The 27,260-nt window shown below is 49.1% G+C and overlaps 1 protein-coding gene and 1 pseudogene across 5 annotated transcripts in view; one reads left to right on the top strand and one right to left on the bottom strand.

Moving 5' to 3' along the window:
- The window catches only part of ELAPOR1 (endosome-lysosome associated apoptosis and autophagy regulator 1), an 89,213-nt gene that overhangs the window by 40,539 nt on the left and 21,414 nt on the right, over positions 1 to 27,260 (top strand). For 2 of the 5 annotated variants that reach the window (XM_055140752.1, XM_055140754.1), the window contains exons 2-7: positions 10,318 to 10,438; positions 11,166 to 11,355; positions 17,471 to 17,618; positions 18,022 to 18,102; positions 18,729 to 18,834; positions 18,950 to 19,099. In XM_055140752.1, coding sequence (XP_054996727.1) covers positions 10,318 to 10,438; positions 11,166 to 11,355; positions 17,471 to 17,618; positions 18,022 to 18,102; positions 18,729 to 18,834; positions 18,950 to 19,099 — 796 coding nt within the window. Of the gene's footprint in view, positions 1 to 8,919; positions 9,056 to 10,317; positions 10,439 to 11,165; positions 11,356 to 17,470; positions 17,619 to 18,021; positions 18,103 to 18,728; positions 18,835 to 18,949; positions 19,100 to 27,260 lie in introns of those variants that run through there. The other 3 variants (XM_055140755.1, XM_055140756.1, XM_055140757.1) reach the window with 3 other exon arrangements.
- On the bottom strand, positions 8,688 to 8,788 carry LOC129405298 (U6 spliceosomal RNA; annotated as a pseudogene).

Here is a 27,260-nt window from a genome sequence, read left to right as displayed (position 1 = left end):
AGCATGGAATAGACCCTGAACACCACTGGGTGTGGTCCCCAAACAAACAAACAAAACATTTTAAGAACTATATTAGGCCACAGGGATAATACAAAAGTTAAGGTACTTGCCTTGAGTGTGGCTAACTTGGACTTGATCCTCATCATCTCGCAGGATTTTGGAGCACCTCCAGGGACGATTCCTGAGCGCAGAGCCAGGGGTTGCTGCTGAGCACTGCTGGGTATGACTCAACAACCTCCCCAACAAAAAATATGGAAATAAATAACTATAAAAAGTAATAACCTTGGGGCTGGAGCAATAGTACAGCGGGTAGGGCATTTGCCTTGCACTCAGCCAACCTGTGTTCAATTCCCAGCAGCCCATATGGTCCTCTGAGCACTGCCAGGGGTGATTCCTGAGTGCAGAGCTAGGAGTAACCCCTATGCATTGCCAGGTGTGACCCAAAAAGAAAAAAAAATAATAACCTTGGAGGCCAGGGAGTTAACTCAAAGGATTAGTCATACATTTTTCATGCTGGAGACCCGGGTTTGATCCCCAGTACCACATGGTTGTCTGAGCACTGCAGGCAGCAACCCCCTCCCTGAGTGTGTCTGAAGCAGCCTCTAAGCACCTCTAGGTATGGCCCCCAAACCCAAAATAGCCAATTAAGTCGATACATTGCCTCCAGTGAAGAGGAGTGGACAAAGGTAGAAGACTAAGAATGGTAGAAATTGATCAATATTGAAGCAAGATGATGGATTCATATATACTTAATACACACATATTTAAAAATTTGTCATAGTGAAAGGTCAAATGAAGGTTTAGAGATGTCTGTTTTCTCTTATAAATCCCCCTTGCTGATTAAGACTCTTGAGGAAACTCCTACTTTTTCATCTAGTAATTCCACTTCTGGGAAGCTGGCCAGAGGGACTTATCAGCAACACACTGAGAGCTCATTGTGGTGTGTTTAAAATCAGAAAAAAAAAAACTGGAAAAAAGCAATGTCTGATGACAGGAGACCAGGATGCAATGGTTACAGACTTGGGAACGTGGTGGTACAAAAAGTTGTTCAATCACCCGATCTTTGTTTTGTTTTTAAATACACATGGGTGGGGCCAGGGAGAGGGCTGACAAGGCTGAAGCACAGGCTTCACATGCAGGAGCTCTGGGTTTGATTCTGGCACTGTGGGGTCCCCTGAGCATCATTGGGAGTGCCCCCAAACAAGCAAGCAAAAACCCAAGATCGTGCATCTGCATGGGGCCAGGGAGAAAGCTCACGTAGAAAATTGGCCTGAGTCCAATCCCAGGCCCCACACAGTCCCTGGCACATTCTCACATGATCCCGGTAACACTGTACCTTCCTGCCACCCTTCTAGCCAAGTGTCACTGGAAGTAACCGCCAACACTCTGGACTCTCCTTGAGAGGATTCCTACCTCCAAATATTTTTTTGAAGGAAGGGAGAAAAAGCTAGAACAGATTTCCATGCAAGTCCCAGCCACCCATCTTAGAAGGTATTGGAACTGGGAGGAATCTCAGACATTGGAAATGGCCCACACCCAACTTGGTCATTGAGCTGAGAAAGCTGAGCTGGGGAGTCAGAGGTAGGAAGCCCAGAGGAGTGACTAATGAGGCGATCTTAGCACCCTGACTAACTCTCACCTCTCTGAGGACCTGTGCAGCTGGGGGGGCCGGGGTGTCCTTTGTGGCCCGGCAGCCCTTTAATTCTCTAGCAAGTCTGGGCTGAAGTGAGCAGCAAGCAGGAGAAACATCCCATAGGGGAAGGTGTGACCTCTCCCAAATGCTGGCAGCCTCCCTCTGGTGCTCCTCCCTCTGGTGCTCCTTCCTCTGGAGCTCCTCCCTCTATTGCTCCTCCCTCTATTGCTCCTCCCTCTGGCTCTCCTCCCTCTGGAGTTCCTCCCTCTGGTGCTCCTCCCTCTGGTGTCCTTCCCTGGCTCTCCTCCCTTTGGAGCTCCTCCGTTTGGTGCTCCTCCCTCTGTTGCTCCTCCCTCTGGAGCTCCTCCCTCTGTTGCTCCTCCCTTTGGTGTTCCTCCCTCTGGTGCTCTTTTGGAGCTCCTCCCTCTGTTGCTCCTCCCCTTGGAGCTCCTCCCTCTGTTGCTCCTCCCTGTAATGCTCCTCCCTCTGGTGCTTCTCTAGAACTCCTCCCTTGATAGCCCAGGCCACCTGCTCTAAGTCTCAGCTTTGCTGTTGCAGGGGTGACTTCCTTCTAAGGTGTGAATTCTAGACTGAATGTGCTTTTCAAACCATCATTCGTTGAAAAAGAAACCATGTGTTCCGTGGTTAGTGCTGGGCTGGGAGGGAGCAGCATGCCTCGAATGCATGCGGCCAGCATTTGGTTTCTGGCACCGTATGGTCCCTGAGCATTGCCAGGTGTAGGCCTGATGGCTGCTAAGAACTGTTGAGTCACCTTGTGGTCTCTGGCGCTGCAGAGCAGCATCAAATCTTTGGGTCCTTGCTTTGAACCCTCAATTGGCTGAGTGTCTCTGGGAGTGCCCGTCCCCCACCAACCCCATGCCTCTGAGCACTGCTTAGGAATCCCCAACCCCACAAAATGCTAAAGTCAGCTCACAGTGAAAGATGTGCTACTGGCTTCGCCAGCGTCCTACAGTGGTCTTTGTCTGCTCAGGCTGCTGACAGAGAACCACAGCTGGGGAGTCTGGGGGACGGTGCCCGCGGATGATGCGGTGAGGGTGGAGAGCATCTCCTGCAGTACAGGTGAGGGTTCTCTAGTTCCCTCTGGAGAGGCTGGGAGAGGGGGCCCACGGATCCTCTGAAAAGATGTTCACAGCATCCCCAGGGCTCTGCCAGCCCCACCTGATTACCTCCCAAAAAAGCCACCTCCCAGACGTCCAGTTCGAGTTCAGCACAGGAATTAGGGGAACAGGGAGGGAGCACATATATGCCATCCATGAAAGACATCAGGGTCCTCCAGTGGGTGGCAGGAGCTTGCAGCGATGCCTGCTGGAAATTTGCTTATTTGCAGGTGTGTGTGTGTGTGTGTGTGTGTGTGTGTGTGTGTGTGCACATTCCCTGCCAGACACTCTTAGTGCCTTTGGCCCTGCGACTGTCTCAAACACTTCAGCTTACACAGGACCGCCAGCCCTGCCTAAGTGCTGCACGTGGAAGGAGCCAGCCTCAATTTCCTGAAGCGGGGCTGACTGACATGGTCCGAGTTGATATATCCAGTGGTAAATGTTTTCCAAACTGCTGTTTTATACCTTCCTGTGCCTCGGGAGTGGTGGCAGAGACGGAACTGCACACATGCCTGGCTGTGATGCTCCCTCCCTCGGCCCCTGGATGCTCCCTGGGGTGGTGGGGGTGGGCCCTCTCCTCTGGCTGTGGTGCTCACACACCAGAAGGTGGCAGTGCTTGCCAGGGGACCCTGTGGCCTTCACCAGGGCTGGTGCTCCCTAGCCATGGTGCTCCCAACTCCCTTTTAGCTGTGTGCCTGTGTGTGTGTGAGAGAGAGACAGACAGAGAGGCAGAGAAGGAGACAGAGAGAAAGACAGGGAGAGAGAGTAGCGGGGTGGAAATCCCTTCTTAGCTCTGACCTCACGCCTGACTGCACTGTGATTGGGAGGTGGGCAGGCAGAGACAGCTGCCAGGCACCACCAGCAGGGCCCAAAGGAGCAGAAGGTTTGACAAAAAATCCTTGTAGCACTTAATATCTATTTGCACAACAGCTTTCTAGTTATATTATCTCTGTTTATAATACCTGTTTGCACAGCAGTGCTTTTAAGGGCTGTCAATGGCCAGCACACGGCCACAGGGGCCCGCCATGGCCAATGACACGAACAGCCCGTCTGCTCTGTGCTATGCCGGGCTGCTTTTCTTCTCCTCTCCTTGAATTTGGCCCGTCATTTGGATGATCATTAATTTTTTTTTTCTGTTTGTACAAAATATATTTTATATACAGTATCAAATACTTAACATGTCCATGTAGTTGCCAGATGCATTTATTCTTTTTGGGAAATATTTCTTTTTCTTCTTTCCTTTTAAAAATGTGTTTTGGGGGCCGGAGTGATAGCACAGCGGGTAGGGCGTTTGCCTTGCACACGGCCGACCTGGGTTCGATCCCCGGCATCCCATATGGTCCCCCAAGCACCGCCAGGAGTAATTCCTGAGTGAAAAGCCAGGAGTAACCCCTGTGCATTGCTGGGTGTGACCCAAAAAGCAAAAAAAATAAATAAATAAAAATAAAAATAAAAATAAAAATGTGTTTTGGGGGCTGGAGCAATAGCACAGCGGGTGGGGCGTTTGTCTTGCACTCGGCCGACCCAGGTTCGATTCCCAGCATCCCATATGGTCCCCTGAGCACCACCAGGAGTAATTCCTGAGTGCATGAGCCAGGAGTAACCCCTGTGCATCACCGGGTGTGACCCAAAACCCCCCCAAAAATGTGTTTTGTTTTTTGAGGGCACATCTGGCTGTGCTTAGGGTTGATTCCTGGCTCTGTTCTTAGGAATCACTCTCAGCGATGCTCTTGGACCATCTGAGGTGCCAGGGATTGAAGCAGGGTCAACCATATGTAAGACAAGTACTTTAAGCCCTGTACTATCTTTCCAGCCCATACATATATAGAACATTTTTTTTTTTTTTTTGCTTTTTGGGTCACACCTGGCGATGCACAGGGGTTACTCCTGGCTCTGCACTCAGGAATTACCCCTGGCCGTGCTCAGGGGACCATATGGGATGCTGGGATTTGAACCCGGGTCGGCCGCGTGTAAGGCAAACGCCCTACCCGCTGTGCTATCTCTCCAGCCCCCTATAGAACATTTTTTAAAGTCACTTGTGGTGGTGCTCAGAGGTTGCTCCCCTTGTTGCTGGGGAACCATGTGATGGGGTTCCTGTTTCAGAGCCTTCACTCCAGTCTTTTGGGGATCTCCCTGGTCCCTGGTGCTTGGTATCTTCAACACAAATAATGAACCTATCAGGTTTCTGCTCTCTGGGATTCTTAGTAGTATAAATCAGTAATTGTGCATGTTCCTTTAACTTCTTTATCTTTCTCTTTCTCTCTCTCTCAGGGGGAGGTTTACACCTTGGGGTGCTCAGGAATCACTCGGCGCTACTTGGAGAACCATATGTAGTATAAGGGATCAAACTAGGGTTGGCTGCATGCAAGGCAAGTGCTTTAACCCCTGTCTTGTCTCCAGCCTGAGCATAAACATTCTAAATTTGGGAGAAAGGAGTGCACACTACTAACTTTAACTAGTTTTAGTTCTGATTTTGTGTCACCCAGTGCTGCTAGGGACTGCTTCTGGCTTAGTGCTCATTCCTGCTGGTACTCTGGGGACGACAATACAGTGCCAGGGATCCAACCCAGGGCTCCTATATGCAAAGTATGTGCTCCAGTGAGTTGAGCTATTTCCTGGCCTGTCTGGTAATTTGGCAGGGCAGGGGTAGGGTTGGTGGTCTCCCAAGCAGTGCTCAATGGGCCTAGGGGCCACTCTTGGCCACCTGGGGCAGTGGTTCAATGTGAAGGCTGAGGTTCCCTGTGGAGCCATACCTGGCTGTGCTCAGGGTTAAATGGGGGGATGTTAGGATAGGGAAGGGACCAGCATGATAGTAATAGTTGGAATTGATCACTCTGGATAAGAACTGAATGTTAAAAATAGGTAAAGGGACATGATGGCCTATATTGCAAACTATAATGCCAAAAAAAGGGGGCGGGAGGGAGAGGAGAGGAGAGAGAGAAAGAGAGAGAGGAGAGGAGGGGAGAGGGGGAGAGAGAGAGAGAGAGAGAGAGAGAGAGAGAGAGAGAGAGAGAGAGAGAGAGAGAGAGAGAGAATGCCTGCCATAGAGGCAGGTGAGGGTTGGGCGGGGCTGGAGGGAAATGTGCATTGGTGGTGGGAAACTACACTGCTGAAGGGATGGGTGTTGGAATATTATATGACTAAAACCCAATTATGAACAACTTTGTAACTGTGTATCTCACTGTGGTTCCATAAAAAAAAAAAAAAGGTATGGGGGGTACTAGGGATTAAATCAGTCAAGACATGCACCCTAGTCCCTGTACTAATCCCTGGCCCTGTCTTGGCAGTGTTTTGTTTGATTTTTGGACCGTCTCCAGCTGCCCTCAGGGATCACTCCTGTCGGTGTTCAGGAGAACATATGTGGTGCCGGGGATTGAACTGGGGTAGGTCACATATGTGCTAGGCAAATTCCTTAAACTCTGTACCATTTCCCCAACCCTGTCTCAGCAATTGAAAAAAAAAGATCATTTCAGCAGCCCCCTCAGTCTCTAGACAGCAAGGCTTGAAACAGTCACGGTGTGCGACAGAGTGAATCCTCCTCCTGGCGCGGAAGAACTCCAAAAGCTCTTTGTGACTCAGGAACTCATGACTTGCCAGTGCAGAGGTCAGCCTCAGGTCAAGCTCCAGGCCCCCTGACCAGTTGGGATGGGAGATGCGTGCCGAAAGTAGATAATGGACCAAACATGATGACCTCTCAGTGTCTGTGTTGCAAGCTATAATGCCCAGAAGTAGAGAGAGTATGGGGAATATTGTCTGCCATTGGGGCAGGGGGAGGGTGGGAAGGGGGGGTATACCCAGGATATCGGTGGTGGGGAATGTGCACTGGTGGAGGGATGGGTGTTTGATCATTGTGAGATTGTAACCCAAACATGAAAGCTTGTAACTATCTCACGGTGATTCAATAAAATAAAAATTAAATTAAATTAAATTTAAAAAAGCTCCAGGCCTCCTTTGCCTCACGTTGCCAGGAGCACTGCATGGGATGAGGGGATGGGCCGAGGTGTAGCCCACCACGTCCCAAACCGTCCCTTCTCCCCTGACGCAGAGTGGCAGCCATGCCTACTGGGTGAGGATGTGAAGGTGTCTGCATGCCTCCCTGGGGGCTCTGGGCGGCATATGGACTAAGTTCAGACGGAGCCCTGGGTGGAGGCAGGGAGGCACTGTCAGAGCATGGAGATGTTCACTGAATATCATTGAGGGGGGCTGCCAATTCCGCCTCTGATTTAACTGTCATCTTGAAGCTTGTCTTGAATGGGAAAATCTCAGCATGGTTCAGAAATGAAACAGCTGCTGCAGAGCCAGCTGCCTGGGACGGCGTAAATAGTCCCTAGTGACACAAAGTCAATTAGCACATATTGAAAGGGAAATTTTCTAGGGGTAATTTTCCAAGGCTTTATGGAACCACCATTTCCCCGCCGCAACTCCCACCCAAGTGAGGCCCAAGGGAGCTGAGGTGAGAGCTGGTGAGGAACCCTGGATCTGAAAGGCCACAGTCCTCGAAAGGCCACAGGCCGTTCAGATGGAAGCTATGTCAGGTGGAGGCCTGGCAAGCAGCAACTTTACTGGTTAACTTTTAGATTTGGCTGTGAAATTTGGCTCAGATTTGAAGATCTAAAGAGACGGGGTCTGGCGACCATAGACACACTTTGACTCACGTCATTCTGCTCACAGGCAGATGGCTGGGTCATGCCTGTGTACCGTACTCCCTCTCCGACCTCACATGGTAAACCGTGACCTCATCTCCCTCTCTTGCACACAAGCATCTGGGGAAGCTCGTCCTCAGATCCAGAGCTGACCTATGAGTAGGTGCCCTGGTTATCTTCAGAGCCCTCTGGGGGAAGGAAAAGACTGAAATTGTGAGAAAATAAAAACAGACCCAGGGGCACAGAGAAGTCCCATCCTGGGGTTCATTCCCAAATGACACTTCAGATAAATCTAAAGACAAAGATTCTGGCCCCAAATTAGCCTCATGGTTTCCTAAATGGCCCCCACCTGTGCGGAAAGGAAGAGTTTGTGTGTTCCAACCCCAGGGTGCAAATCCTGGTGACTCTAAGTATTGTGTGTACATGGTGTGTATGTAGCAAATAGTTACAATAGAGGAAAATAAAAAGAGAATTGCTCTCAGCATCCTGAGTTCCTGAAACTGCACATCAAGGAATAACATGTTTATCCTATTTCCACAAGTCTGAGATGCCCTTTCCTGTAAGGCATTTTTCAGGTCTTGTAAAGAAAATAAAAGGCTCTATGGGTTCAAGTGTGACACTGTGCTTTCTTTTTGTACTAGTTAGGAGACACATCTTGGTTTCACAGATATTAAAATGTGAAAGAGATGACACACAGCATGTTGACCACTCCCCCAAAGCCAAGCCAAGCCCAGAACTGGGGCTCATAATTGGCCCCCATGCCCCATGACACAATGCCGTGGCGTGTGTGTGGACTTGCATTCGATTCTCAGAACTGCAGGTGAATACAAAGTAAAGATATTTCTTTTGGGGGGAAAGGATTCAGGGGTTTCACCTAACTCTACTCAGAGGTCACTCCTGGTGGTGCTCAAGGGACCAAATTCGGTATGGGGATTCAAACTAGGGTGGGGGTGGCCTCAGTCAAATGCTAGGCAAGTGATTTAACCTTTGTACTATCTCTCCAGCCCACACCCTTTTTGATTCTGATGTATCTTAGACTAGCAAACTTGTTTTAAGTTTTCAGCTCCTCACACTTATACACATTATGCTGTAATGTTTTCGTTTACAGACTGAAGGGGCCATTAACCCTATTTTTCCTTGTGGATCCCGTAATACAAAGTATTCCTGGGCTCAAATACAGCTTTAGTCAGTGCAGATTGTGCAACAATTGTCAGAATCCAAATCATATTAATTTGAGGGTCTGTTGTTTATTGCAAGATTTATGAGAGTAAGAAAATTTTGTACTTTTGATTAAAAAAAAATAGAACCTTCACGAATTTGCCTGTCATTCTGGTCTAGGGCCATGCTAATCTTTTCTGTACCCTTCCATTTCAGTCTATGTGCTACTGAAGCAAACAGAGAGTAAGAAAATTTTAAGGGCATTTGGCATATCTAATGTGTTTTCTTTCTCCCTCTTCTGTTTGTGTTTTGTTTTGTTTTTAAATCCTCTTTGTTGTTGCTGGTGGTGTTTTACTTAATACTGGAGGTGGCTGTTTGTTGTCATTCTGTTGATTCATAGCTCAGGCAAAGATGCTGCACTGCGAGTTCCTGCCGCGTAGAGGGACAGGTGTGAATAGGCTCGAGCGATGAGAGCACAGGATGTCATTTTCATGAAATGCAAGGTGGGGAATAGCACAGGGAAAGACAAATTTGCTGCTCTGACAAGCCTTTGTAAATTGTTCTTGCACCCATTCTTTTGTTTGGATTTTCTGTGTCCATAAATCCTACAGTTTGAAACCAGAAAAGCCTTAGTGATTTCTAACTGGTTCTTCAGTATTCGTGTGTGTGTGTGTGTGTGTGTGTATGAGAGAGAGAGAGAGAGACAGAGAGAGAGAGAGATTTGGGAGAACTAAACCCAGGTCCTCACATATTTGAGGCACATGCTCTACCACTTGCTCATATCCCTGGAACCCAGGTTTCTTTCGCATTCCTCCTGTATATTGGGGCATTATTCACACACAATAGCAAAGTCTCTCCCTCCCTCTCTCTCTCTCCCTCTCTCTCTCTCTCCTTCTCTCTCTCTCTCTCTCTCTCTCTCTCTCTCTCTCTCTCTCTCTCTCTCTCTCTCTCTCTCACACACACACACACACACACACAGGATTTCTGAAGACTAGCCATCTAGCCATGCCTGGGGTCTGGAGAGATAGTACAGTGGGTAGGGTGTTTGCCTTGCACACGGCCGACCCGGGTTTGATTCCCAGCATCCCATATGGGCCCCTGAGCACTGCCAGGAGTAATTCCTGAGCGCAGAGCCAGGAGTAACCCCTGTGCATGGCCAGGTATGACCCAAAAAGAAAAAAAAAAAAAGACTAGACCATGCCTGAGAGGAGACGAACGATCCAAGGCCAAGCTCCTGTATTTCTGTGCCCTTCCCAACGATCACTGCCTGTTCATGCCTAGTCTCTCTATGGGGCAGGGAACTCGCAGTGCAGTATCTTTGCCTGAGCTACGAATTGACAGAATAACAACAAACAGCCAGGTCCTCATATATTTGAGACACATGCTCTACCACTGGGTCATATCCCTGGAACCCAGGTTTCTTTCCACATTCCCTCGGATATTGGGGCATTATTCACACACAATAGCAAAGTCTCTCTCTCTCTCTCTCTCTCTCTCTCTCTCTCTCTCTCACACACACACACACACACACACACACACACACACACAGGATCTAAAGACTAGACCATGCCTTAGAGAAGAATGATCCACGCTCCAAGCTCCTGTATTTCTATGTGTCCTAGTGATCTTTTCCGCACCAGGACTTGCTGCCCTCCAGCATCCAGGGCCACTGCCTGGGCATGGGCATTGCAGTCAGTCATGATGCTGTGCCAGGATGTTTGCTCACCGTTAACTTACATTTCGTCCACTCCTCTCTCCCCTGCAGTCCGAGTACCACTATGAGTACACCGCGTGTGACAGCACAGGCTCCAGGTGGAGGGTCGCCGTGCCACACACCCCAGGCTTGTGCACCAGCCTCCCGGACCCCGTCAAGGGCACCGAGTGCTGTAAGCTGCCACCCACTCACAGACCTCTGCCCAGCGGGGCCCTTCCCGACAGTCCCACCCTCAACGCTGCAATTTGGCCTTGAAATGCTAGTTTATGGAAGCAAACTGAGCACCCAAGCTTACTTTTATGTACTTATTTATTTTGATTTGGGACAAAATAAATTTTGGCCATACCCAGCTGCTCCCAGGGCTTACTCCTGGCTCTGTGCTCAGGGATCACTCAATGCTAGGGGAGCCCTGTGGAGCTTGGCTTGGCTGCATGCAAAGCAAGCACCTTAACCCTGTGCAATCTCTCTGGCCCAGAACTTGATTTTAGTAATAACATTAAAAATGTTTTTAAAAAGTGACTCCACAAGGTTTAAAAGGGATGAATTCCAGAGCCCCACATGGGTTTCTGTGCACGTGTTTCTTCCTACCTGTATGTCTGTTCTCCAGATACAATCCACCCTTAGGAAGGATTGCAGTCTTGTCCCTTCTGAAAAGGAAGCTAGAGAAGCCAGGTTTCTGCAGAAACAGACCTGTAAAGTGTCTGTACATCAGTAATCTTTTCCACACCCCCAGCACTCGACTGTCTCCTGCCTTTGTGGCTTCACCCAGTCGGTGCAGCCGACAGCCCCCAGGGTCCTGCCTCTGGGCCTCAGTTCCTCACTGTAGGACACTCCACCTTTGTCCCTTCTCCTTGCTGGCGGTGCTCAGCCCCTGCCCCTGTCCCCACTCTGTGCTCCAGCCTTCTCTTGCAAAGCCGGGGAGTTTCTGGACATGAAGGACCAGTCATGTAAGCCGTGCGCCGAGGGCCGCTACTCCCTGGGCACGGGCATCCGGTTCGACGAGTGGGACGAGCTGCCCCATGGCTTCGCCAGCCTGTCTACCAACTTGGAGATTGACAACACAGCCGAGTCGTCTGAGAATTGCACCTCGTGAGTCCTCCCCGCCACTCCTCCTGCCCCTCGCCATGCTGGGGAAGGGCTGCAGGGAGCACACAGCAATCTCCTCCTCCTCCTCCTCCTCTTCCTCCTCCTCAGCTGCTCTGGCTGGACGAGGACCAGGCTGCCAGGGTCAGGGCTGAGACAGTTCTTCGTGGCACTGCGGGAGATGAGGTCCACCTCTGACACCCACCTAAGCTTCTCACTGACTAGCTGGCATTTGGGAGAGGAGAAAACCACAAGGTTTAAAACAAAACCCAGGAGCCAGATCAAGTGGTGGGGCACAAGCTTGACATTTCAGCACCAGACTGGAAGGCCACGTGGCACTGGGGGTTGAGTCTGAGGCCTCCATATACCCGGCGTGCATCCTTTGCACTCTCTCCCCGGTTGCAGTAGCACTATAGCACTGTCGTCCCATTGTTCACCAATTTGCTCGAGCAAGTGGGCACCAGTAACATATCCATTGTGAGACTTGTTGTTAGTGTTTTTGGCATATCAAATCTGCTACGGATAGCTTGCCAGGCTCTGCCGTGCAGGCAGGATACTCTTCGGTAGCTTGCCGGGCTCTCCGAGAGGGATGGAGGAATCGAACCCAGGGCGGCCACGTGCAAGGCAAATGCCCTACCCACTATGCTATCGCTCCAGTCAGTACACAGCCTTTATTAGAAGATAAGGGAATGTCGTCTTGTAGGTTGCAGTAAGGATTTGATTGCGGGGTGGGGGGGGGTAGGGAGACCTCAGCACCAGGCTTGACATAGGTCCTGTTGTTATTGTTGAATGTACAATGAGCTCCACCATGGACAGCTCTGACAGAAATCAGAATGGTGGTGTGTTCTGCCAGAGTAACCCGCTTATCATAGATAGCCTTTTAATTATTCCAGGAGTTATTTTAGCTGGTGCTGTGGACCCATATCCGCAGTAAACAGCAGTAAATATTGTCTCTTTGAAAGAGGATCAATACCTTGATGTTGGGTGGGCTTTCTCAGATGGGGTCAGCTAGAGTGTCTCTACATGATTATGTTATTGAGGAGCTGGACCTGCCATGTTAGCAGACAAGCATCTGTGGAAATCAGTGGCCTACTCTGAAATTACCTTAGCTGGCTATTATTCACCAGAAAACTGATCTCAGGCTGAACAGTGAATTAATGGTGTTGTCTTTTTGTATTGTTTTGTTTGGGGGCTACACCTGGCGGTGCTTAGGGGTTACACCTGACTTTGCACCCAGGAATCACTCCTAATGGGCTCAGGAGACCATTTAGGATGTTGAAAATAGAACCCAGGTCAGCTTGTGTGCTCCTTTCCTGCTGTACTATCACCCATTTTCTCACATTCAGCCATTTAATCCTGTGCCTTCCTCTGTGTGAGCCCCAGGGCTCAGAGCTGCAGACACCTTAGGGAGAAAAAGTGGCTTTGCATCTGCCTACACAGCATCTACAAGCCAGCAAGGAAGATAGATATTTAAAGAGGAATCTGGGGGAGGGAGGGGTGGGAGGGAGAGATAGCACATCAGATATAGGGTACTTGCCTTGCATGCAGCCAATCTGGGTTTGATCCCTGGCACCCCATATTGTCCCCTGAGCCTTCCAGGAATGTTCCCTGAGAGCAGAGCCAGGAGTAAGCCCTGTGCACTGCAAAACCAAAAAAGAAGAAGAAGAGGAGGAAGGGGAAGGAGAAGGGGAATTGGAAGGGGGATGGAGGAGGAGGAGGAGAAAGAGGAAGAGGGGGAAGAGGAGGGGGAGGAGGAGGACGACCACAACCACCATTTGGGGCTAGAGAGAGAGTATAATGGTTAAGGTGCTTCCTTGCATGCGGCCAACCCCAGTTTGATATGCAGCACCAAATATGAACCCCTGAGCACCACTGGGAGTCACCCTGGAGCATACCACATATGATTCCCTGGGCATAGAATGAGTAGTAGCCCCTGAGTACCACCAGGTGTGGCCCAAAACACACATACCCTCCAAAAACATAATCAAAAAAGAAGAATATGGCTGGCAAAGTAACCCAAAAGAGTCTGTGCACAGCTTTTACATAACTGGAACATTTCTGCTTTTGAACTCCAGGATCACATAGTCCCACGAGACAGTTGGGGACAACTCCTGAGCACCAGGCCCCAAATTAACAAAGAATCAAAGTGTGGTCATAAAAGATACCAAGCTACAAATTAAAATATATGAAATCCTATTAATAATAATGGAATCAGATTTTAGGCCCCAGGGCTAAGGATGTGATTCTGGTAAAATGCACGCCTGGCATGCATGAGTCCTGGGTTCAATCCCCAACCACAACGGAAGGATTTAAAGATCAAGGAGACTCACTCTCCCACCACATTACCCTGACCACAGTTTCACAGTCCAGCTATTCCAAGTTTGAGAAGGATATGGAGCAATGGGAACTCACACATTTCCGATGGGTGTAAATTGATCCTGACAGTTTGGAAACAATGTGGGGCAGTGACTGGTGCACTGGAGGCTCGGGTGTCTCTCTCCCACCTGTTCTGCTCCCAGGCGTTTTCGTTCAGATGTATGTGTAAGGAACAGAAGCAAGAATGCACCTAAGAGAGCGTGTCCAATGGCATGAAACCTAAATACACACAAAACAAAACCAAGTGTTCACCAAAAAGCAATGCCTAAGGACTGGAGAGAGAGTACAGGGGTAAGGTACTCACCTTGCATGCGGCACCTCACAGGGTCCTCCCAAGATAAGGCATATATAAATTTGGTAAATCATACCATATTATAATCCTGTTATGTATAAAACAGGATTATAATCCTATTACACTACAACCAAAAATGAAAAAGGAGCTATATAAATAAATATGAATGAATACCACAGCCATATTGAAAGGAACAAATTTCAAGTATTATACCACCTACCTTATGTTTTAAAACATGCATAGCGGGGCTGGAGCGATAGCACAGCGGGTAGGGCATTTGCCTTGCACACGACCAACCTGGGTTCGATTCCCAGCATCCCATATGGTCCCTTGAGCACCGCCAGGGATAATTCCTGAGTGCAGAGCCAGGAGTAACCCCTGTGCAGAGCCAGGTGTGACCCAAAAAGCAAAATAAATAAATAAATAAATAAATAAATAAAACATGCATAGCTTACAAAATTTAAAAAAATAAAATAATTGGGGGCTGGAGCAATAGCACAGCGGGGAGGGCGTTTGCCTTGCATGCGGCCGACCCGGGTTAGATTCCCAGCACCCCATATGGTCCCCTGAGCACCGCCAAGGGTAATTCCTGAGTACAGAGCCAGGAGTAACCCCTGAGCATCACCGGGTGTGACCCAAAAAGAAAAAAAAAAAGAAAAATAAATAAATAAAATAAAAAGTGCATAGCATTATCATACAGTATGTGAGTGAGAGATACGTACTGCCGGCCCCCTAACCTGCTGATCCATTATTACAGTGATGGGTCAATATTGTTCAAAAGGGTGTTATTCAAGGAACTACTTTCATTACATGTCATTTTGCTTAAAGTAAACATTTCTGAGAACCTCTCAATGACATCTGGTGAGGATCCACTGAACGTAATTAGTAAAGGACAGTAACAGGCCTGTGAGGGTGTCACACAGAAATTTCTGGACAGTGGGTACTCAGCAGTGGGTGAAGGAGAGTGTGGCAGGAAAGGGGCTGGGCTAGTGAGAGGCACTTCAAGTGCCTGCTCCCCAGAGGCATTCCTCAATGAAGGGGACATGTCCAAAGAAGTGCTTTCATCAGTGCGTGACTGCTTGCAACTGGATTTGCTTAGTTTAGGGACCATGATGATCAAAATAGCACAAAAGTGAATGAAATAGATGGGAGAATGATGCCCTCGGGGGACACAGAAACACAGGATGAGCTTGTTTGGGTGTGGGATGCCAAGACATTCCTAGGCGACAGGATTTGGGGGTCCACCATCATAAGTGCCATCCATCGGGGTTCAGGATGCCATGGGGTGCTTTCTTGGTTGTTATAGCCCATGCTGAGCCTGGGATTAAATTCAGGACCTTGGCACATGCTGGTTTTTATCTGTGTGTTTGGGGGCCATATCCGGCAGTGCTCAGGGCCTCTCTCTGGCTCTTTGCCAGAGGGGGACCATATGGGGTGCCAGAGATTGAACTCAGGTGAGCTGCGTGCAAGGTAAACACCCGACCCTCATGCTATCTCTCTGGCACCCCCTTGTCCATGCTGGACCTGGGCTCCACCACTTGAGCCACATCTCCAGGCCCTGTATGGTATTAAGACCCATTACACTTAAGCAGAGTGATGGGTATTAAATATCTTTTCACATTTATGTGAACCGAGAGTGGATGGGAAAGGGAAACATGAATTTGGAACACATCCAGCAGAGGCATGTGGAGGATGCCTCAGATTAGGTAACATTAAAGACTCAAGTAGGAATTAAATGGGGGGCTCTGGGAGGAGGATGGCACTTGTTCTGACAAGAGAGAACAGTGTGTGGGAAGACTCAGAGGTTGGAGAAAGGCCAGCAGAGGGACTGGAGCAGGATTCCATGGGGCTTGAGTCTGGAGAGGGGGTTGAGGACCTGGCACCTCTCTGGAGGGACAGCAAGGAAGCCTGTACTCGGCAGGCAGTGGTGGATCAAGTCCACTTCTGGAGGACGTTTCCATCAGCAGCACAGCGTGCAGGGATTGGGGTGCAAGGAGCCATTAGGAGATCATCCAAGGGGAGGTGGGGGAGAACAGAGAGCCCAGAGTCAGTATTAGGAAATACCACGACATCCGCACTATGGCTAGATTGTCTCTGGGGTTCTCCGTTCTTCCCCTTCCCATAAAAACCATTTATGTGAAACACCTTTAAGTGGCATTTCCAGAGACAGGAGAAATAACAGGGGCAAAAGTGCTTGCCATAACTGACCCTGGTTCAATTCCCAGGACCATATATTGTCCCCTGAGCACTGCCAGGTGTAGTTCGCAAACCAAAAAACTAAAAATATATTGAAAAAATATAGAAGTGGACCTGGTGACTTTGAAGTTAGACATGGGCCTCACTTATTTATTTCTGTACTTTTAAGACTATTTTTGAGGTACTGGGGATCAAACCCAGAGCCCCACACATACTAGTCATGGGCTCTGCTGAATCACATTCCCAGTCTCTGCATTTAAATCTCAACTCTATTATTTGCTGCCTTGGCAATCCTGGACCAGATCCTGAACCAAATTCTGGGTGTCATCATGCATTAAATGGAGCAGGAGGAGGAGGAATAATGTGTCCCTTATTGACATAAATAAATCAGAAAGGCAGGGACTGGAGAGAGAGGCCAGAAGGTAAGACACTTGCCTTGCATGCAGTTGACCCCAGTCAATTCTTGGCACTGCATATAATATCCTGAGTCTGACCAGGAATTATCCCTGAGCACAGAGCCAGGAGTAAGTCCTGATGAGCACAACTGGGTATGACCCCAGGCCCCTCAGGCCCCAAAGAAAAAGAAAAGAAAAGAAAAGTGGGACAGAGGCTGGAGCGATAGTACAGCGGTAGAACATTTGCCTTGTACGTGGCTGACCCACGTTCGAGTCCCAGCATCCCATATGGTCCCCCTAGCACTGCCAGGAGTGATTTCTGAGTGCAGAGCCAGGAGTAACCCCTGTGCATCGCCAGGTATGACCCCTCCCCCCAAAAAAAGTGGGACTGGAGATAGTACAGCAGATAGGGTATTTGCCTTGCCCTGGGTTCGATCCCCGGCATCTCATATGGTCCCCTGAGCAGTACCAGGAGTAACTCATAAGTGCAGAGCCAGGAATAACCCCTGAGCATTGCCAGGAGCGGCCCCCAAACAAAAAACAAAAAGGAAAAAATATATACGAGGACAGGAAGCTAAAACCTGGTAGCTGGTGTACCTGAGAGATGGTGACTTACTCACGAACCTTCTTCCTCTCCCTTTCCCCTCCTGCACCACTGGCTGGATCTGTCTCCCTAATATCAGGGCTCCCCAGTCGCTTCCTCTTGCTAGCTATACCCTGATGCCCTCTGATTAGGAAATTATGCTTCCAGACAGCAGCCTGCATTGGAGCTCCTGCCATTGATTCAAGTTGAATATTTCCCAGTTACCCGCAGCATCAGGACCGGGCCTGGCCCATGATCCAGCCCCCATTTTCCTCCCAGGTCCAAGTGGGTACCTCTGGGTGACTATATCTCCTCCAACACCGACGAGTGCACGGCCACGCTCATGTACGCCGTGGACCTGAAGCAGTCGGGCACCGTGAACTTCGAATACTACTACCCAGACTCCAGCATCATCTTTGAGTTTTTTGTAAGCCTCTGGCCAAGAGGGTGGGCGGGCAGCGGTGCCTGGGAAACTTCCTGGTGTTTTCCTCCCCTGCAGAGAGAACTGGGGCCAAAATGCTTTGAGAAGGGAAGGTGGTGCGAGGCTTCTGCAGGGCTAAGTAGAGACAGGAAGGAGTTTGGGTGTTGGTCCCAGTTACCACATAGAAACCACCCATAAACATACAGGTGACATGCATGATGCAGATGCCTTATGATCCATGCCCACTGATGTTTTGTGTGTCTTAGTGGCCTCGTCAACCCCCCTGCAAGGCTCATGTGTTTTGCGCTAGAGTCCCTGAAGGATCCTCTGTGGGGTTGGGCAGCATGGGAGAAAGAAATCAAGTTCTTAGAGAGCTGAGGATTTTCATCCCAAACTCCCGCCACCTCAGGTTCAGAACGACCAGTGCCAGCCCAATGCAGATGACTCCAGGTGGATGAAAACCACAGAAAAAGGATGGGAGTTTCACAGCGTGAGTCTCTCCCCTTATCTCTTCCAGGTTCCCAGAAACAAAGGGCCTTTCCTCCACTCAGGGATTCCCCTCACCCGAGGGCCTCCCTTCACCAAGGACCCCCCTCCCCTGAAGGCCTTCTCTCTGCCCAGGGATCCCCCTCATTTAAAGCCCTTCCCTCACCAAAGGATCCCCCTCCCCTGAGGGCCTTCCGTCCACCCACCGCAGCCCCCTCTCCCAAGGGCCTTCCACTACACAGGGCCCCAATCCGAGAGTGTGGCACTGAAACGTTCTATTGTGTCTGAGGCTTTAGGTTCACTTGTTGCTCTTCTGGCTTCATCTCCAAGGACTCAGCAGCTTGTCAACTTTGGGGCTGGGTCCTCTGGAATGAGGGAAACTCTGGGAGCCTCAGTCCCCGTGATCTGAGAGAAAGGCAGGAGAAGGCATGAGGGCATTGTCTGAGGAGGTTAGAGGAGTTGCTAAGGCCAGATGGATGGACGGGTAGACACTGGTAGACAGGAAGAGAGGCACAGAGGCAACCATGGAGGGAGGGGGAGTAGGGCCTGCACGGCCAAGCCTGAGCTGGGAGGGTCCCGAGGGCTGGGTACCCTCCTCTCTCCACAGCTGGCTCTGTCTGTGGACTTTAGGTGGCGCTAAACCGAGGCAATAACGTCCTCTATTGGAGAACCACGGCCTTCTCATTGTGGTCCAAAGTGTCCAAGCCCGTGCTGGTGAGAAACATCGCCATCACAGGTACCCTGCAGAGGGGGCCAAGGGTGGGACTGACTTCCTGCCTCAGGACTCTGTGGGAGTCGGGTGTCACCCCAGGAGGCACCTCTGTCTCTCAGTGCTCCTTCTTCCTCCCTAGGGGTGGCCTACACTTCTGAGTGCTTCCCCTGCAAGCCGGGCACGTACGCAGACAAACAGGGCTCTTCCTCCTGCAAACTCTGCCCGGCCAACACTTACTCCAACAAGGGAGAAACGTCCTGCCACCAGTGTGACCCCGACAAGTACTCAGGTGAGACGGACGGCGGCTGGGGTTTACCAGCCCACATGAGGGACGAAACAGGAAGCTGAGCCTTCCTGACCCAGCGGAAGGGAATTCTTCCTGGTCATCGGCTCTCTGGGCCTTGGTGGAGCCGGCCAGGGCACACTCTACCACTTGCTGTAGAGATAGAAGCAAAATCGAGGCCTCCTTGGGGGGAGAGGAGGAGGGGGGCTCGGATTATATCTATGAACAAAGGAATCATGGCCCCTGTCCTGGTGGAAATTTAGATCCTGGTGGGGAGGGGAAGGCAGACAATACAAAGTGACTGTGCAGAGGTAGTATAGTGGCTAGGGCATTTGTCTTGCCTGCAGCTGACCCCAATTCTAACCATAGCACCATATCTGGTCCCCAAGCACTGCCGGGAGAAAACCCTGAGCATAGAACCAGGAGTAGAACCTGCTGTGACCCCAAAGCCAAATCCAAACCACACACAAAATAAACTATAATAAACATAGACTGAATTGTGTAGTTTGCTAGATAGTAAAAGGGGCATAGTTTTGTGGCAGAAAGCAAACCCCACTCAGGGACTCCAGGGATTAGGAGAGCTGGCCATGGAGTTGCATTCATTTCTCTAAAGCTGTGAAGTTTTTTATTTAAAAAAAAAAAAATTGTGCCTACAAAGCAGTGCTCAGGGCCCCAAGGGCCACTTTTGGTGATACTTAGTAAAGCAGGCAGGATGCCTCAATGGTCAGCCCAGTGAGCCCCTGATGTTGCTCAGACCTCCAGAGCCAGGAGGGATGCTCAGGAGCCTGGTGGGGCTGGAGTTCAGATTCTGCGCCCTGCATGTTACAAGCCATGTGCCTCTCACCCCTCTCACCTCTCACCAGCTATCTTCACCGCACACCAGCTGGTGACACCTGGCAGTGCTCAGGGCTTACTACTCCTAACTATATGTTTAGGAATGGTTCCTGACCATGTTCAGGGAATCACATATAATTCTGTGCTTAGCCACATGCAAGGCAAACATCTTAACCCCTGTACTATCCTCTAGTTCAAGTGGTGGATTTCTTTAATGAAAACCTTAAGATTATAACTGTTAATTATAATCAGGTAAAAAGATACTTTCATATATTTCCTCTCTTCCTTCCCTCCTCCCTTCTCTACCCCCTCTCATTCCTTCTTTCTGCCACACCCAGCAGTGCTCAGGGCCTACTCCTGTCTCTGCACTCAGGGATCACTCCTGGCAGGATTCAGGGAACCATATAATGTGCTTGGAATTGAACCTGGGATGACCACATGCAAGGCAAGGGCGTCTTACCTCTCAGGCTTCCCTTCCCTTCCTCCTCTCCCCTATTTGAAAAGTACTGCTCTAAGGGATACCAAGAGGACAGATGGAAACCGCCTGCCCCACAGTTCCAGGTAGCTCCATCAAGCACCCCACCTTGAGAAAGAGAAGCTTTTCTTCCCCACAGCAGGGCTCTGGGGAAGATGCTGATGTTTCCAGAGAGCCATGAGCAGTGTTTGGCACAGGGGCCAAGTTCCAAGACTTGGGTTTGATTCTATTGTTTTAGGGGCCACCCCTGGAAATTTCAGGGGCTTTGAGTACCTGACTTTGTGCTCAGGGGTCACTTCTGGCTGTGTTTGAGGAGCAAACCTGAATCATCACATCGCAAGGCAAATCCCTTAACCCCTGTTCTATCTCTCCAGCCTCAAGACACATCTTGAAACCACCAGCAGAGTGAGTCCCCTGTAGATTCCTGCAAATGCTCATAATTATTCCTATTTTTCCTGCCTTAAACAGACGCATATAGAAGCCTAACTTAAGTTCCCCTCTTAAGCAGCCCTTACACACACACACACACACACACACACACACACACACACACACATTCCCTTCACACAGGTGTTGCCATAGGTGTTTGCTTAGCCAGACCTGCCATTGACCTTACCAATGCCTTATTGCCACATAGTCCTGAAACAGAAATCCTGTTTATCTCACAGTTCTTGCCAAGTGAGTATTGCTTTCAGCAAGAACAGGAATGTTTAGCTCTTGGAGGGGAGGGGGCAGTTTTGAGTGGAGGTCTACATTCCTGCCTTTCCACTGGAGCTTGTCCTCCTCTCTGCCAAACTATTAATGGCTACCTTTGTTCTCCTGAGTGACCTGTTCCCTTTAGAATGGTGAAAGGTGGCTGCTCTAGAAAGAAGCCTAGGAGTGCTTTGATGAATTCAGTGTCAACTGATGTTTTTTTATCCAGAGTGCTGTTATGGAAGGGGGAATTGTCTGGAAGTCTGAAGTTTTGGAATCTATTCTGCCATTATTTTTTCAACCCACTCCTCCGAAGAGGAAATGGGTTAATGACTGACTTAATAAAGAACACCTTTTGCCTCGTGGCCTCACCAGCCTGGGGTCCAAAGAGATTCACCTTTCTTGGTGACTTGACACTTCCGGAACACCAGGTGGGAGACTGGGGGAGCACAGAAAGGGTCTGCTGCACACCTGAACTGGGACAAGTGAGAGGGGGTGACCCCATTCCCATCCGGTCATTCCCATCCATTGCATCATCTTCCGAGTGCCTACTTGGTGCCAGGGCTCTGTGCTCTGGTCCACTGCCTGTGCCGCCACCTATGAGGAAACGTGGACACACTGGTTGGAGGCAGATCCTGGGGTGGAAGCGCTGAGTGTCTTGTGAGGTGGAGGCAAATGAGGGAGGTGGCCAGGCTCTCGGGCTTCACCAGCTGTGCTCTTGAAAGATGAGCTGAGTCTCCAAGGATGAAGTGGTGACTTGACGGGGGCGGGGTGTTCTGGGAAGAAGTGTGAACCAAGGTCAGAAGGCTTGCAGTAACATTCAAATGGAAGGATCAACACTTCTGTGCCCTTGCTGAAACAAACTGACCAGTAAGGATGTTAAGCAGGGGAGACCAGAGAGATAGAACAATGGACAGGGCCCTTGCCCTGCACAGGGCTGATCTGAATTCCATCCCTGACACCCCATGAGCACAGAGCCAGGAGTAAGTCCTGAGCACCACTGGGTATGCCCCCACAAGGAAAAAAGAAGAATGTTCAAGCAAGGGGTGGGAGGGTGGGTGAGATAGTACATTGTGGAAGGCACTTGCCTTGTACAGGGCCGGCACCAGCCCAACCAGTGTTGCTCTGAGTAGCAGAGGAGTAATCCCTGAGAGCAGAGCAGGAGTAAGCCCTGAGCACTGATGGGTGTGAGTGCTCCCACCAAAAAAAAAAAAAGTTAAGCAAGAGAATACTGTGGTCTGCTTTGGGGATTTTGGCACTGGTTGAAGAGAGAAAGAGCTACAGGCAGAGTCCTGGCTGAGAGCTTGGCAACAGGCTTCATTGCTGGGATCCAGGATTTAGACAAAGGGGGAACTAAAAAAGGGAATGCCCTGCCGCAGAGGCAGGGTGGGGTGGTGGGGGATGGGGTGGGGATGGTGGGAGGGATACTGGGAACATTGGTGGAGGAGAATGGGCACTGGTGGAGGGATGGGTAAACGATAACTGTATGACTGAAATGCAAACACAAAAGTTCATAAGTTTGTAACTATACTCATGGTGATTCACTAATAAAATTTTTTTTTAAAAATCTGAACGGGCTATGGCTCTGTTGGCCAAAAATAGCACAGAACAATTGAAAAGGGGGCAACTGGCAAGGAAACAACTTCACTGTGGTGTGTGTCTAACCAGCACAGGCTGTGGAGCAGAGGCTGAGGGGATCGGGTTTCATGCTTGGTGTAGTCAGGGGTGATGGACCCATCTGGTTTGTGCATATTCAGTAGTTTCCCAGGAAGCTCAGACATATTTATGAGGGGAGCAGGCAGCCATCCCCAGTTAAAGAACATACAATGAACATCCATCCCATGGATAGAAAATGGTGGAGAAACGGCATCAGGTGTGTTCAGTGTGACAGTGAAGACAGGTGGCTCGATGAAGGGTGCCACTGCTCAATTCCACAGACCAGTACAAGTGACCTGTCAGTACCCAGGTATGTGTAAGGCTCTATCATGGTGCCATCAGGACCCAAAAAATATTAGCATAGTGGGGACTGGCGGGATAGTGCAGGGGTTAAGGTCCTCGCCTTGTAGTGCAGATGGTGCTGGTTTGCTCCCTGGTGCTGCATGTGGCCCCCCAGCACCAACAGGAGTGTCCCCTGAACACAGAACCGGGAGTAAAACCTGAGCGCTCTTGAGTGTGATTCCCCCAGCCCCACAAAATAAGATAAAAGGAATGGGACAAAGTAATTTTTCCCAGGGGGATGTCCACATCCTTCACTTGAATGCCTCAGGTCAGTCTGGTTTTAGCTTTCTTAACCCCAGAAAGTCCTTGTATACTTGGTGGGGGAAGGACAAGGGGCACAAACTTGCAAGAAGTTTTGATTATTTCATTCACATTACTACTAACCTGGGCCCACTGGGGCTAGTCACTTGCCGATGTAGATCTCGTTCTTTCTTTTTTTTTTATTTTTATTTTTGGCTTTTGGGGTCATACCTGGTGATGCTCAGGGGTTACTCCTGGCATTGCTCAGGGGACCATATGGGATGCCAGGGTTGAACCTGGGTGGGCTGAATGCAAGGCAAATGCCCTACCCACTGTACTATTGTTCCAGCTCACAGTCTCATTTTTCTTAGCTATAAAATGGGCAAAAATCCTATGTACCTTCCCAGTGTCATTGCTTAGATTATTTGATACAGGCAAAGGATTTATAATGTCTGGCACGCTATAAGCACTATTCAGCCATTTTCATTAAGGCCTGTCCCAATAATCTTGCAATATGAAGACTTCTAAGTACTCTTGACTCTGATAGTAATATATCACTTGTCTATTTAGAAAAACTTTAGAAAAACTTGATTCCATTTATTACTTATAGCTTAGTGCAAGAGTGATTTTTCCACTTGCAAATGAATAAAGAACAGCCCAGAGAGATTAAAGGATTTCCTCAGGTCTGGGATGGTAGCTGAGGTAGGCCTTGTGTTCCTCAGGTACTTAAATCCTCAGGGGAAATGTTTTCCTTTGATAAAAAGAAGCAGAAGGAGGACAGAGAACCTCCTGGAGGCAGGGAGATGGCACTGGACAGAGAGTGAGGAAATTGTTGTTGCCCCAAGATGAAATTCTTGTCGATTAAGCCCAGAGCCAATCATGCAGGAATCACTTGTCACTTCCTCACCATGCTAGGCAGCCCTTACAAATTTTCAGGGCCAGGAGCTTCAGAGATAGCACAGGGGTCAAGGTGCTTGCCATGCACAAAGTGGCCTGCCCTGGCTCAATCCCCATTTGCACATCAAATGGTCCCCTGAACACTACCAAAGTCACTCCTGTCCCCTGAGCACTACCAAGTATCACCCACCCAATCCTACCCCTTCAAAAAAAAAAAAAACACTTCTTCATAAATGCTCAACTTGATTTAAATACCCTAATGAAATCCGATCTAGCAAAGTGAGGCCTGTCTCAGCACCAGGGTTAATCATTCATGAATGCAGCTAAGGCATCAGAGTATAAGCAGCTGTAGCATATTTGTTGAAACCTGGAGCTGGGGCGTCAGATTGAGCAAATATTGACAAGCAGGGAGAGGTTCTCATGGAATGCATGTCTAACATGTACCTTGTCAGAAGCAATCTGCAAGGTCCTGAGAACTGGCATGATTTCAGCATCTTTCCCCAAATTTCTCCTGGCTGTTTTCATTAAAAGCAGGCGTCTCTCTGGATCCTGCTCTACTGAATTGGGCTTTTTGACTGGTTCGCCAAGTAAATGAGCTGAAAAGACCCCAGGTGCTTCTCAGCCAACAGTTCCCTCCTGCCTGGGCTAATAAGACAAAGACAGAAGAGGTGGGGAAATGGTGGTTGAGAGAATTCCCTGAGCAGGCCTGCATAACTGTAATTAGTCGATTTTCTGGTCTAGAAACCCTTTTGGTGCCTTGGGAGGAAAAAGAGATCAGTTAACAAGTAGCCCTTAATTGGGAAGGAAAGAAAGTGACTTATTTTTGTTTATTTGAATTTTGTTATTATATTTTTTCCACAGTATATAACTTTGTTTATATACTTATACTTTGTTTATAAGATGCCAGGTAGTGCAAACGAACGTGTGATGATGGAATAGACTGGGTCTCATTCTCCACCTCAGACCCCTCCACAGACAGGAGCAACATCTGAACAGCTGATGTAATTAGACCAGAGAGACCAGCTGCACGATCTTGGAGGCCATATGTGTTTCCTATCACGAATATGGTTCCTTGACATTGAATTTTATTATTGTTAATTACTTTTATAATGAAGCCCACCACCTTCTCTCACACCATATGTTCTCCTGTTCCCCCCACCCCGCCCTGCCTCAGGTAACCTTAGTGTTCACTGGCTTATCTTAGTTGGTTTTGTCTGTTCATCAATTTTATATCCTTATATTGCACACAGTGGGTAGGGCATTTGCCTTGCACTCAGCCAACCCAGGTTTGATTCCTCCATCCCTCTCGGGTGGCCCGGCAAGCTACAGAGAGTAACCCTCCCGCATGGCAGAGCCTGGCAAAAAAAAAAAAAATACCCGTGGCATATTCGATATGCCAAAAATAGTAACAAGTCTCATAATGGAGACATTATTGGTGCCCGCTCGAGCAAATCGATAAACAATGGGACAACAGTACTACAGTGCATATTCCACACATGGATAAAATCATTCTGTGCTGGCCAGAGAGATGGTATAGCGGGTAAGGGGTTTGCTTTGCATGGGCTAACCCAGATTCAATCCCTACCAGCATCACTTATGGCCCCTGAGCACCATCAGGAGTTATCTCTGAGCACAGAGTCAGGAGCAAGTCTGAGCCCCTATGGGTGTGGCCCCAAAACAAAGAAAGAAAGAATGACGTGCTTACCTTTTTTATTTTTTGTTTTTTTTTTTTTTTTTTGCTTTTTGGGTCACACCCAGCGATGCACAGGGGTTACTCCTGGCTCTGCACTCAGGAGTTACACCTGGCAGTGCTCAGGGGACCATATGGGATGCTGGGAATCGAACCCGGTTTGGCTGCGTGCAAGGCAAACGCCCTACCCGCTGTGCTATTGGTCCAGCCCCGTGCTTACCTTTTTTAGAGTTTTGATTTGGGGGCCCACACCTGGCAGTGCTTAAGGGCCACTCTCTGCGCTGTCCAGGACTGTATGGAGCCCTCTCCCTGCTCCCAGCACTTTTCTCTTCTGGCTTATTTTACTTTATATGATCCCTTCACATTCCTTCTCTATTGCTGTGGAGCAAAATGCTCATCTGATTTTCTAGCTGAGTAGTACTCCATGGTCTATGGGCACCACATAGTCTTGACTCGCTTCTTCATACTGAACATTTCTGTCATCTCTGTATTTTAGCTATTGTAAATAATGCTGTAATGGATAATGGAGGGAGATAAAACTTAAGCTCATGTTTTCAGAAAAGGGACTTTATTTATTTATTTATTTATTTGTTATTAGTGAATCACCATGAGGTATAGTTACAGGCTTACAAACTTTCATGCTTGCGTTTCAGTCATACAATGATTGAGTACCCATCCCTCCACCAGTGCCCATTTTCCACCACCAATGGTCCCAGCATCCCTCCCACCACCCCCACCGCATCCCCTCCACCCCACCCCGCCTCTGTGGTGGGGCATTCAGAAAAGGGACTTTAAATCCTTATTGGAAATTTTATGACAGAATAAAAGTAATTCTCAAAAACCAGGGAGATAAAGGACTCGATCACATGCTTTGCATGTGAGCATCTCTAGTTCAATCCCGAGCATTGAACGAGAGTCCTTGGAGCACAAAGCCAGGAGTAGCCCACAAGCACTGCTTGTGTGGCTCAAAAACAAAACAAAAACAGACAAAATGTCTCATAGGCTGGGGAGATATTTCAAAGGGCCAAAGGCTCTGCTATACATGCCAGAGTCCTGGGTCCAATCACCAGGCACCCACGTTCTGAAGAGCACCTCCAGGAGTGATCCTGAATGTTGATCCCAGAGTAACCCCCTGAGCATTGTCAGGTATTGCTCCCAAACAAGCAAAAAAATTCCCACAAATTCGGGTATTTCATAGTTACCACTATTTTGTGGGTCCCTTCTTATATCCCCTTCAAGGTAGGTGTTCTTAGTCCTTCAGGTGAGAACACTAGTACTCAGTCACTCGCCAAGTGACACAGCTACTAAATCGAGTGGACTCAAACCCAGATCTGCCATGT

This window comes from Sorex araneus, chromosome 5 (genome assembly GCF_027595985.1).
Source record: "Sorex araneus isolate mSorAra2 chromosome 5, mSorAra2.pri, whole genome shotgun sequence".
Taxonomy (NCBI): domain Eukaryota; kingdom Metazoa; phylum Chordata; class Mammalia; order Eulipotyphla; family Soricidae; genus Sorex; species Sorex araneus.
This window is presented reverse-complemented; position numbering and strand designations above follow the sequence as displayed.